General features: G+C 45.4%; 1 protein-coding gene across 1 annotated transcript in view; it reads right to left on the bottom strand.

Annotated features, from left to right (window-relative positions):
- LOC126354097 (ABC transporter G family member 23-like) overlaps positions 1-12,748 on the bottom strand; it is a 500,698-nt gene that overhangs the window by 162,115 nt on the left and 325,835 nt on the right. Inside the window, exon 4 of the mRNA XM_050003484.1 lies at positions 7,284-7,401. Coding sequence (XP_049859441.1) covers positions 7,284-7,401 — 118 coding nt within the window. The remainder of the gene's footprint in view (positions 1-7,283; positions 7,402-12,748) is intronic.

The raw sequence follows: 12,748 nt of genomic DNA, 5'->3' as shown, positions 1-12,748 counted from the left end.
TTGTAAACTTAAAACACTTATTTATCGCTCAACATAACGTTAAAAACCTGCAGCACAGAATTCTTGCGGCAGCGTTCACATCTAACAACTGACCTCACGGGATATAACCAGCTTATTTGGATTCTTAAATTGCTGCAGCCCACAAGACCGATGTGTCCTGCGGGTAGCGAAATACCCCTAGACGGTGAAACAATGTGCCGTCACTGGATAAACAGGACGGCCAGGACGCTCCTTGTTTTTGATTTCTTTGCCCTTTGCTGAATTTCTGTATCCTGTTGAAAAAAAAAATCCATGAAATAAAGTTCTAATCACATACTGTTCAAATTTCGGTATGGGTGTGCTATGTGGGCGGTCCCTTGGATCACGAAAGTCGCGTTTTTCTAATCGGGTACACACACTCATATAGCGCACCTGCCATCTTGGTGTGACTGCAGATCGTTAGTCATTGCCATTCTAAACACGTATAGGCGCGTGATTTAAAACGATATGCAGTATTCTGGGATTTGCGACTTACTTATCGACTCACCCTCATATGTGATGCTGTAGGCCCCTGCATATTCGGCCACCACACGCGCAGATGTGCTTCGCTGGCCATGCACTGCTCCTGTAAGTTGTTTATAAACAAAAGAATCACGGAGCTGTTTACCAACAAGCAACCTGCAGCCGCCACAGCGTCCGGGGGTGCAAGCCGCACCGATAGGTTGCGTGCAGGTCGCGCTAAATAGCGCTGAAGTCGCATGCACCTATTCGCGTCCGCGCCGTCACGCATCAGCGTGATACCGCAAATGTATTCATCCGCAGTCGGGCACTTACTACCCGACCACGATGCAATTACACTTCACCTTCCGTGGCCGCTATCGGAAGCACTCGGTGATGTTACAGTAAACAAGTACAGTTGTGACTAAAGAAGGAATCACATTGTGAGTGAATTCAAGACTCTTGTGCATAGACGATCGAGTGTTTCAGACTATCATGGCTAAATTTCACAATAGGAAATCGACCGACGCGCCCTCACTTCGAGGTGCTATCATGTTTGGGTCGATTAAAAGGTCATCGCTCAGCCCCTGGACATCGATAGACTAGTTAGAAGGTGCAAGGATTCGACCGGCAGTCATCTGGTTTTGATTGCAGCCAGCGCGACAGAGCTGAGCGTGCCTTGTCACGTAACCATTATTGTCCGCTGTGTTACTGTTTTGCGCTTCACTCCTTTTAAAGCTGCTCCATTTTCTTGCGATGATTATGCGTAATTGTCGCAGTTAGAAATATTGTGAAACGTGTCAGTACGTAAAATTAAGGACACCCAATGGATGGTACGTTATTTCAGTTGGCAGGTATTATACCGTGAATACAGAGGGTGCCCAAAATGCTACGTGGTTTAGACACCCCAATAAGACACTGAATTGTTAGAAATCTAACGTTTAAAACAGAAATGCCATTATTGAGCCATTTGCCAGAGGCAATAAAGTTACCTTTGTTTATCTTCAGGCATTAGGATAATATTTTTCTTCAAGGTTAATGCAAGTCTGAATGAGAAGAGAATGAAAACACTGTACATATTTCGAACTGTGAGTCTGATTTGATTTGATGTCTCGTCGAAAATACACTCCTGGAAATTGAAATAAGAACACCGTGAATTCATTGTCCCAGGAAGGGGAAACTTTATTGACACATTCCTGGGGTCAGATACATCACACGATCACACTGACAGAACCACAGGCACATAGACACAGGCAACAGAGCATGCACAATGTCGGCACTAGTACAGTGTATATCCACCTTTCGCAGCAATGCACGCTGCTATTCTCCCATGGAGACGATCGTAGAGATGCTGGATGTAGTCCTGTGGAACGGCTTGCCATGCCATTTCCACCTGGCGCCTCAGTTGGACCAGCGTTCGTGCTGGACGTGCAGACCGCGTGAGACGACGCTTCATCCAGTCCCAAACATGCTCAATGGGGGAAAGATCCGGAGATCTTGCTGGCCAGGGTAGTTGACTTACACCGTCTAGAGCACGTTGGGTGGCACGGGATACATGCGGACGTGCATTGTCCTGTTGGAACAGCAAGTTCCCTTCCCGGTCTAGGAATGGTAGAACGATGGGTTCGATGACGGTTTGGATGTACCGTGCACTATTCAGTGTCCCCTCGACGATCACCAGAGGTGTACGGCCAGTGTAGGAGATCGCTCCCCACACCATGATGCCGGGTGTTGGCCCTGTGTGCCTCGGTCGTATGCAGTCCTGATTGTGGCGCTCACCTGTACGGCGCCAAACACGCATACGACCATCATTGGCACCAAGGCAGAAGCGACTCTCATCGCTGAAGACGACACGTCTCCATTCGTCCCTCCATTCACGCCTGTCGCGACACCACTGGAGGCGGGCTGCACGATGTTGGGGCGTGAGCGGAAGATGGCCTAAAGGTGTGCGGGACCGTAGCCCAGCTTCATGGAGACGGTTGCGAATGGTCCTCGCCGATACCCCAGGAGCAACAGTGTCCCTAATTTGCTGGGAAGTGGCGGTGCGGTCCCCTACGGCACTGCGTAGGATCCTACGGTCTTGGCGTGCATCCGTGCGTCGCTGCGGTCCGATCCCAGGTCGACGGGCACGTGCACCTTCCGCCGACCACTGGCGACAACATCGATGTACTGTGGAGACCTCACGCCCCACGTGTTGAGCAATTCGGCGGTACGTCCACCCGGCCTCCCGCATGTCCACTATACGCCCTCGCTCAAAGTCCGTCAACTGCACATACGGTTCACGTCCACGCTGTCGCGGCATGCTACCAGTGTTAAAGACTGCGATGGAGCTCCGTATGCCACGGCAAACTGGCTGACACTGATGGCGGCGGTGCACAAATGCTGCGCAGCTGGCGCCATTCGACGGCCAACACCGCGGTTCCTGGTGTGTCTGCTGTGCCGTACGTGTGCTCATTGCTTGTACAGCCCTCTCGCAGTGTCCGGAGCAAGTGTGGTGGGTCTGACACACCGGTGTCAATGTGTTCTTTTTTCCTTTTCCAGGAGTGTATAAAGGTAATGGAAAAACAATCTCTTCTTAGTTTCCGTATGAACTATAAGGACAAAAAGTTAATGTTTGTCTTTTTATGTGTGTTTGACATTGTGTCAACTAATGGGGACAATCTGAATTGATATATTATCCTCAAGTATCAGGTATGTTGTGAACTTCGCTTCTTCATGAAAACTATTGTATACAGCTATTATTGTAAAAGCATTACTACTATGGTGGGCTCAAAAGTAGCGAAGCGAAGCGGATTGTGAAAATAAAGGACAACTGAAGGTTCGCCATGAATTTTAACTATCACGTACACTAACATTGCTCGTAAATAATTTTATTGATTACCGGTTTCGACAGATCTGTGTTGACATCATCGTATCTTGTAACATATTAACAGGAGTCTCGTAAGTTTGTAAATATCTTGGACTTCTGTTAATATTTTACAAGATACGATGATGAAAACACAGATCTTCCGAAACCGGTAATCAATCAAACGATTTACAAGCGATCTTAGCAAACCTGATTTTTAATGATAATATTTTTTTTCTTTTTATTGGGTCATCGGTCTGCTGTCGGGTTCGATACACCTCTTAGTCTCAAGGTACCATTAACACCCTACGTCTTTGATTGTTAGTTTGATATACTCCAGTCTCTGTCTCTCCATGCAGTTCCTTCAGTCTACGACTCCCTATAGCGCCATAGGAGTCGTGTCCTTGTTTCTGGACGCATTTCCTACCATGCAGTCTCTTCTTATAGCCAGAGTTTCTCACACATTCCCTTCTTTATCGACTCTCTGGAGAACCTTCTCCTTTTGTACATTCTATGCCCGCTGCGCTCCACACATACGTTCTTACAAATTTCTTCAAGTTAACCCCTGTATTTGATACTGCTCTGCCAATTTTCGTGAGGGATACCCTATTTGTCTTCGCTAATCTTTCTTATATCATCCTTACTTAGTCCGTCAAGCGTTATTTTATTTCAGGCTAGCAAAATTTGTTCAAGTCGTTTCCAACGCAGTCCGAAAAATTTATGGTAGGTGTATTGCTAATTTCATTTCCAGTATTCCTCGTTATTGTAGTCTTTCCTCGGCATAGTTTCCGCCCTCCTTTTATGCTCATTAGAGTGTTCATTGCATTCAACAGGTCCTGTAATTCTTACTCACTTTCACTGAAGATACCAATGTAATCAGCGAATCGTATCATTGATGTGCTTTCTTCCTGAATCGTAATTCCAATCTTGAAACTGTTTTATTTCTGTCATTGCTTCTTCGACTCCACGTTGAAGGAGATAAAGATTTTTGCTTTATGCCCTTTTTTAATCCAAGAACCTCTCTCTTGGTTTGCGTACTTACTGCCCCCTCTTGGTTCTTGTACTTCCTGTATCTTACCGTCCTTCCCTATATCTTATGTCTATTTTTCTGAGAATTTCAGACTTCTTCCACCATATTTCGTTGTAAAATACTTTTTCTACAGCGACAAGTCCTATGAAGATGCCTTTATTTTTCTGAAGCCTCGACTACAAGTTGGTAAACCCAACCAATCTGAAGACTTTGAAAGATACAAACACGGGCCCTAGCGTATTTGAGGTTATTTATTATTTAGTTAGCAATGGAACGTCAGTTGTTTGGTAAATTTATTCCAATCATCTGTGGTTTATAAATGTTACTTATTTATAATATCTTCAACATTTCGCAGTCCTGTCAGCAACTGTGTAAATGTTAATTTTAATTTTAATAATCAACAGCCTCAGTTGCACCGAGTTCCAGTACAGCACTTGTGGCTGCCGCATCACGGTCGCGAACTGGGGCCGAGGCAGTTTTATAGTCTGACAATTTATGGATTTGTAGTTTTAGCTTGACGATGTCCACTATGGACAAACGGCAGTTACTGCTACTGTGAAGAAGGTCAGGTTATCCCGATTGAAACCTAGGTAATTTTTAGGCAAATGGTGCAACTGAGGCTGTTGATTACTAAAATTTAAATTTTCTTATTATACTTTGTGGGGACCATCTATGATTTGTGGAAGATTGTAAACGTGGCGGTTGATATATGTTCGGTTTCCGAATTTTTCTGTGCTCTGATGTTATGTATTAACTTTGTCGTGGAGCTAGGCAGAAGTGTGCAAATATAGAGCTATCTAAAGGAAATATTACACCATGTCAATGGTCAGTAGAATCTTGGAAGATATACAGGGCGTTCAAAAAAGAGTGTCAAAGACTTCGACGGGTAATAGTGTTCATCGAAACAAGAGAAATAAGTTCAATAAACATGGGTCCAGAAACGCTTACTTTCCGAGTAAACACGCGTTTGCAGGAAGGGCTTCGCGACGCTTGGTTGCGGATATTAGTACAGTCGTTGGCGCTCCGTTAAACCTGCCGACAGGGTATTATGATATCTTACCCACGTATTCTGCCTACCATTAGGTGGTCTCCAGTCAATTGTGTGGTTCGATTCGTGTCGTAGGGTACGTTAGATTTCATCGTGTTTGTGTCCCTTATTGTACAGTACTGTCAACCCTGTGTGTATATCATGGTGTTTTACCTTCTTCCAAATGCGTATTCACTTATGTGTTCACTGTTACTGTTTGTACTTGCTCATTTACATTTACATTTTCTCTCTTCCATCATTTGTTAGAAAGGGAGCCTACTATTCGACAAGTCAAATGGCGGATATGATATTCACGTACGGTTTAGCAAATGGACGTATCAAAAAAGCCCGTGCCGTCTACGCTGAAAAATATCCACAGCGCAGGGTGCTCTCTGATAAAGTGTTTGGCTGACTTTTCCAGCGTCTCAAGGTCACAGGTACCCTTGCACCTTGGAAGATTCACAGTGGAAGGCCTCGCACAATCCTCACGCCTGACATGGAGGAGCGTGCTAAGTTCAGTGGAAGAAACCCCGGGAACCAGTTTTGCGACCATTAGCAGCAGCAGAAGGCGTGCCCCAGTCTCTTAGCTTGCTGTAACTATATCACCTGCAGCGCGTTCAGGCCCTAAGGTCACACGATCGTCATGGCAGATTGCGGTTCTGTCAATGGCTGTTGCAGAAGTGTACCGCAGATCCACTGTTCACATCCAAGATTTTGTTTACCGATGACGCAGGGTTCACATAAGATGGTGTTGTGAATTTCTATAACCAGCATATACGGTCTGATGTACATCTCCAAGCAATTCAAGAAAGAGGGCCTCAACACCGATTCTCAGTCAACGTGAATGCAGGCGTACTTGGCGGTAGATCAGTAGGGCCGTACGTGCTACCACAAAGATTAAATGGGGCGCATTGTCTGGACATTCTCATTAAAGTATTGCCTACCTTCCTGGAGGCTGTGCCACTGCTGCAACGAATACAAACGTGGTTCATGCATGATGGCGCACCAGCACATTTTCGTTACAATGTGCACAAACATGTGACGCAGACATTTCAGGACCGCTGGAATTGGGGAGGGGGATGCGAGACACACCTTAGCCTGGACATTCGTTATTGGCCCACACCAAGCCAATCAACGACGTGCGGACACTACGGGGTCGGGTCTTCAAAGCGTGGAAACAGTTACGACAACAACCGGGTATACTTCAAATGGTGCGTCATTCCTTACGCCGGCCGTTGTGGCCGAACGGTTCTAGGCACCTCAGTCCGGAACGGCGCTGCTGCTACGGTCGCAGGTTCGAATCCTGCGTTGGGCATGGATGTGTGTGATGTCCTTAGATTGAGTTAGGTTCAAGTAGTTCTAAGTCTAGGGGTTTGATGACCTCAGATGATAAATCCCATAGTGTTTAGAGCCATTTGAACATTACCCCGGGGAGCAGAAAGGTGCTTTGTCATGAATGGCCGCCACGTTGAACACCTCCTGCAAAACTCGTGTTTATCGCAGAAAGTATGCTTCCCGGACACATGTTCACTGGACTTATCTCAGAAAGTATGCATTTCCATACCCATGTTTATTTGACTTATTTTTCTTGTTTCGATGAGTACTACCACCTCTCAAAGTATTCGACACTATTTTTAATACCCTGTTGAGAGGGGAGTATTTAAACAAATAGCCGAATGCGAGTGACGATTTATTGGTAGTAATTTTGCTACATTACTGATTTTAGCGACTGTATGACCAAGAATACTTTATTATTTGAACATTAATAGAGACAAATTATCGTCTTGTTGCAATGTCTCTAAGCGAAATTGATGGCAGTTATGTCTGTAAGAAGACAACTGTGCAGCAGTCGAGGTAAACTTAGAAAAATAATTGCGTACACTCAGAGGAAAGGCGCCACTTACATGGATCCGACGGCTACAGTCATATTGAGGTTATCCAACACCAGATGGCTCTGAGAGCCGCGACCGTATTGCTTGCAGGCTCCCCGCACCACCACCGCGTTCTGCATCTTGGAGCCTTCTGGAAAATAGAAACAGACATCCACATTCTTAGCTATTGTGTGTACACACCAACAGTAGCGTAAAATGTTAACAGACAAGTAAAGGAAAGGGCAGAAAGAATTCATAATAAAACTTTGAATATCACCTTAAGTTCTTACAGCAAATGAGGTCTGTTTAGAGCAATAATCTATTCCTTTTAAGCGCCAACGATGCCCTATTTACGTGCCGTCGCTAGCACTGCACACGCCTGTACGTCTGTCCTCTGCAATCCATTGTGAAGTGCATGTCAGAGGAAACTTGCCAGTGTACCGGGTATTATGGTTTCCTCCCGTTTTATTAGTATATGGAGAGGGAAATATGGTTACTTATAAAAGAGACTGTGCTTACTTTAATAGTCTAAACTTTTTAATGCGGAGGTTACTGCAATGATAAGTAGGGAGTTGTAGTATATTCTTAGATTCCTCAGTCACTACTAATTCTTGAAACTTTGTAAATAGCCTTTTGAGAGCTAGTTTGAGTTTGTCTTCAGTCTTCCGCCAGTTTAAGACTTTTAGTTACTGTATGAATCGCCAGTTGCGAGAGTTACTTACGCCCATACTTTTGAATTTAAGAGCGTATATGTGACAAACTTAGTTCAACAAACTTGCTATGCTTTATACAGAAAGAGACGAGTCATAAAGACGACATTTTGACAGAATGATTGGACACTCTGCAGTATCAGAAACACTAAAATAAATGTCGTGTGACTAGGGCCTCCCGTCGGGTAGACCGTTCGCGGGCAGCACGTCTTTCGATTTGACGCCACTCACTTGCTCGTCGATGGGGATGAAATGATGATGACGATCAGGACAACACAACACTCAGTCCTTGAGCGGATAAAATCTCCGACCTAGCCCGGAATCGAACCCGGGTCCTTAGGACTGACATTCTGTAGCGCTGACCACTCAGCTACCGGGGGCGGACAGCAGCAGCATTAAAAGAATAGTTTGGTTAAGTCAAAAATGGTTAAAAGCTTAATAATTTTATTTTTATTTCAGTATTTTCAGTGAACACAGCGATCTGAAGAGCTTCTCTGTTACAGAAAGTAGGTATATCGCTTCTGTTTGTTTCAAATTTCAAGAAAAGGTATATATTTGTTAAGTTTTAATTTTCGTTCTCCACTTAAAACTACTCCTACCGAAAGTAGCCTCTTGTATTGTGTATTAAATCGGGAGGCTAGAAACGACGGAGAGTCTCTGTCCCGCCGTAGCCCTCAGTGGCTCACGACACTGCAACAGGCCTCAGCAGTCCATCCACCCCACCGCCGCCCCACATCGAACCCATGGGTTATTGTGCGGTTAGACCCCCAGTGCCGAGCCCCCCCCCCCCCCTCTCCGCCCCGGGAACGTCTCATACCAGACGAGTGTAACCCCGTATGTTTGCGAGGTAGAGTAATTATGGTGTACGCATACGTGGTGACAATGTTTGCGCAGCTGAGGCGGAATAAGGGGAGCCAGCCAGCATTCGCCGAGGTAGATGGAAAACCACCTAAAAAACCATCCACAGGCTGGCCAGCACACCGGATCTCGACACTAATCCGCAGGGCACATTCTTGCCGGGGACTGGCACGCCTTCCCACTCGGGAAGCAGACCGTGCAGCTACCCGGGCGGACAGTCGCTTATATTACTAAAGCATTCAAATAGAGGAAACTAGCAAGGGGTTTATGAGTAACGATGAGGTGAGAATTAACGAAAAATGGGGTGAGGTCGCTAGGGGTGAGGGGGCGGTACGCTGTGTCAAGTTTCAGCCTGGGCGCCGGTTATCATAACAATGCCACTTGCAACAGCCAGGAAAGCCCTCGAGCACAACTGTCGACGCGTTTCTTCACAAAAAGTCAATGATTTGCTGCGCCCCAACCGTAGTCTGTCCAAGAAGAAGAAACTGAAACACCAGTTTGTTCTAGTGACGAAATTTTAACCGATACATTGATTATGGATCGAGCCGAGTTGCAGTAAACGTTGTTTCTCGTTTGATGAGTAAAGAGTAGAACGGAGACAGAGTTAACGTTAGCAAGGAACTACTTGAATGGTCTGGCTATAATACAACAATGATTCAAGGAATGATCGCAAGAGACAAGAGCTGAGTTGCAGCTACGACATTGAGACAATAGGCCTGTCACGTCAAAGGATCTTCACGACCTCAGCTCCCGCCCCCCAACTTCCGCCGCCCTCCCCCCCCCCCCCCCACCCAAACGCACAAAATTCGTGACAATCTCGTTTCAAACTCAGTAATGCTATTTTCCGATGTCGATGGAAACATGTCTGCTGAACTTCTGCCTGAAAGTCAATCGTCATTTATTATGCAAGCATTAAAAAAAAATTACACAAGATAATTCTCAACGTGAAACGACAATTGTGGCAAGTCAGCTCAAGGTTCCACAAGCATGATAATGCACGTACTTGTACACAACAATGTTTGTGCTTCGCGAGTTTTAAGTCGAAAGTCAGATGACTGTCCTTCCACAGTTTGCGTCAGATATAGTTAGCACGACGCTTTGCCTTTCGCAAAGAGAGGAGAAAGAGAGAGAGAGAGAGGTAGGGAAGCGTGAATGGGCATCCAGAATTACTCACGGCCAGGTGCCGCACAGATACTAAATATCATTTGCTGCCAGCGGAGGACATGAATGCAAGAACGCTTTAAAACTTAGATTGCGCTCGCATTACGTAGGAGGACGGTTCAAATCAAGGTCAAGCCATCCAGATCTAGCTCGTCCGTGATTTGGTTCATATGGTTCAAATGGCTCTGAGCACTATGGGACATAACTTCTGAGATCATCAGTCCTTAGAACTACTTAGACCTAACTAAGGACATCACACACATCCATGCCCGAGGCAGGATTCGAACGTGCGACCGTAGCGGTCGCGCGGTTCCAGACTGTAGCGCCTAGAACCGCTCGGACACCCCGGTCGGCGTCCGTGATTTCTGTAAATCGCTCCAGGCAAATGCCGGGATGTTTCCTTTGAGAAAGGTACGGCCGAATTCCTCATCCATTGTTTCATTAATCGAACTTGTGCTCCGTCTCTAATGCCACGCTGTCGAACGGACGTTAAAATTTAATCTTCTGTGCCCTTTCTCCCTTCCTTCGTTGACGCACACTATAGAACAACCTTACTTTCTTTTGTTCTTAAAGTTGGAATCAGTCACGGAAGAAAGCCCTTTCGACAACATTCATAACTTTAAGATAACTCCTCCACATACACCGTAGAATACTTCAAAAGGAACTTTACTGAATTGCCTAGCGAAGTGTAAATACCTCTGAGACAAGTGTGACTTGAGAATGAGACCGAACATCGGTGAACTGAATAAAAATATCATTAAAATAAATTTCGGCTAATGTTTTGAACATACCTCGTACGTCGTCAATAGGATGTCCAGGCATGCTGAACTAACAGGGAATGACCTGATTTTAACATTCAAAACCCGACTGCTGATTGAACCTTGTTGGAATATGTAGAAATTCCTATTATGCTAAAACGGATACCAGTTCGTCCTCCTCCGTAACTGAATGGTCAGCGTAGATGGCTGCCATGAAGAGGACGCGGGTCCGCTTCCAATTACTGCCATGGACTTTTCCTTGCTGGGAGGACTAATACGGTGTGCGTTCAGCCTCGTGGTGCCACTTGAGGAATGAGAAGTAGCGGCTCCGAGGTCTGGAAAGCCGGCAAAACGTGTACTGACCACATTTGCCTCAATACGGCATCTGCACGACGCCACATGGCAGTCAGCTTTTAATCTGCAGAAAGTTACGTTGGCAAACCCACTCCCAGAAGCTGTTGCAACGAGATTATTCACATTCATTGGCAAGCAGGAAGTTCGAATAAATTGACTGCGCGTTTTACAGTTCATAAAGCATTTTTTTAAATGTCGTCAGACGGATAAACTGATGAAGCGTCGGTGCCAAAAAAGCTTAAATCGAAAACTAAGTTTGATAATGAGTAGTATAATGTTTACTCCTGACTTAGCAAAGGTAAAACTCATTATAATGCTGACTGTAGTGTGAGCCACACATATATTACTGTGTTTTACAGAGGCGAAACAGTGCTAAAGAATACGTAATCACTGCAGCATATTCAACGCCTGTTCGTTAGTCGGAATTCAGAAAACTAATGAAACTTTCATGAAAAGAGAGTAAAGCGATAGGGGTGGACGTAGAGGGAAAAGGAGAGAGGGGCCCTGATGTGGAGTGGGGAAGGGTTGAAGTTCCTAGGTTGGATGTGTATTAGAGTGGATATCATTGTGTGGAGAAAAGAGTTGGTTGAAGTTGCGTTAGACAGGATATGGAGTGTTTTTAGGTGTAGGGATAGAGGGATGCGTTTGCAAAGGCGCACCAGCATACGAGGGTGGTGATCAGAGGTGAGACAATGTGATCATTAGAATCCAGCTTGCAGATAGTAAAGGAGATGCAGAGATACTCAATGAGAGTGAGGAGGGGTGAGAATAGGGTAGAGAATCCGTATGGGGGAAGACAAATGGACGCAGAAAGCGAGACAGAGTCCACGGTGTTTGAGTATTTGGAGGGTGATATAGAACTTTGGTGGGTTGGAGATCCATGCAACATTTACATAGCGTCGGATTATGGTTTGGTAGGTGTGGAGAAAAGTGGAAGAGTGTAACAACAAGTTCGGCCTGTTAGTAGTTTTAGGCTGTTGTGGACTTTCTGTTGGATGGTTAGTAGGTACGATTTTCACATTAGTTGCCGGTCAAGGTTAGTCCAAGATGTTTCAGTGTGTTACTTAACTGGATGGGGAGGCAGGCGACGGAGGACTCCACCGAAAGCTCGAGACTTTACTCATATTTGATGCGGCAAGAAAACTGATTTTTTTTTTGTGCAGTCATAGAACGTTTTTGAATAAGTCTTCTGAACGTCCTATAGGATGACCCAAAAGTCCTTTAACATTTGAAAATGCACGAATTCACGGAATAACGTATGTAGAGACGTAAACATTGAAACATTTGCCTGACATGACATAGGGTTTTATTGAAATTAAAAACGAGCGCACAGACAGATAACTCTAGACAGCAACACGTCAGCGACGCCGCTGATAAATACCTGCTGGAAGGTACGGCTTTTATGTAGGATGGTGCTCCACCCCACACTGCTATATGTGTGAAAGATCGCTTGTGCACATCGTTTAGTGAAAATCGCGTGCTGAGCCGCCACTTTTGTCATGCTTCGCCTCCCGGGTCCCCAGACTTCATTCCATGTAATTATTGGTTGTGGGGTTACCTGCAGTAGCAAGTCTACTTTGATCGCAGGAATGCTGGAAGAAATTACTCACCACAACTACTGATATTCCGTACAGTGCTGTTCACAACTTTGTCCTCT

This window comes from Schistocerca gregaria, chromosome 3 (assembly GCF_023897955.1).
Source record: "Schistocerca gregaria isolate iqSchGreg1 chromosome 3, iqSchGreg1.2, whole genome shotgun sequence".
NCBI classification, from domain to species: domain Eukaryota; kingdom Metazoa; phylum Arthropoda; class Insecta; order Orthoptera; family Acrididae; genus Schistocerca; species Schistocerca gregaria.
This window is presented reverse-complemented; position numbering and strand designations above follow the sequence as displayed.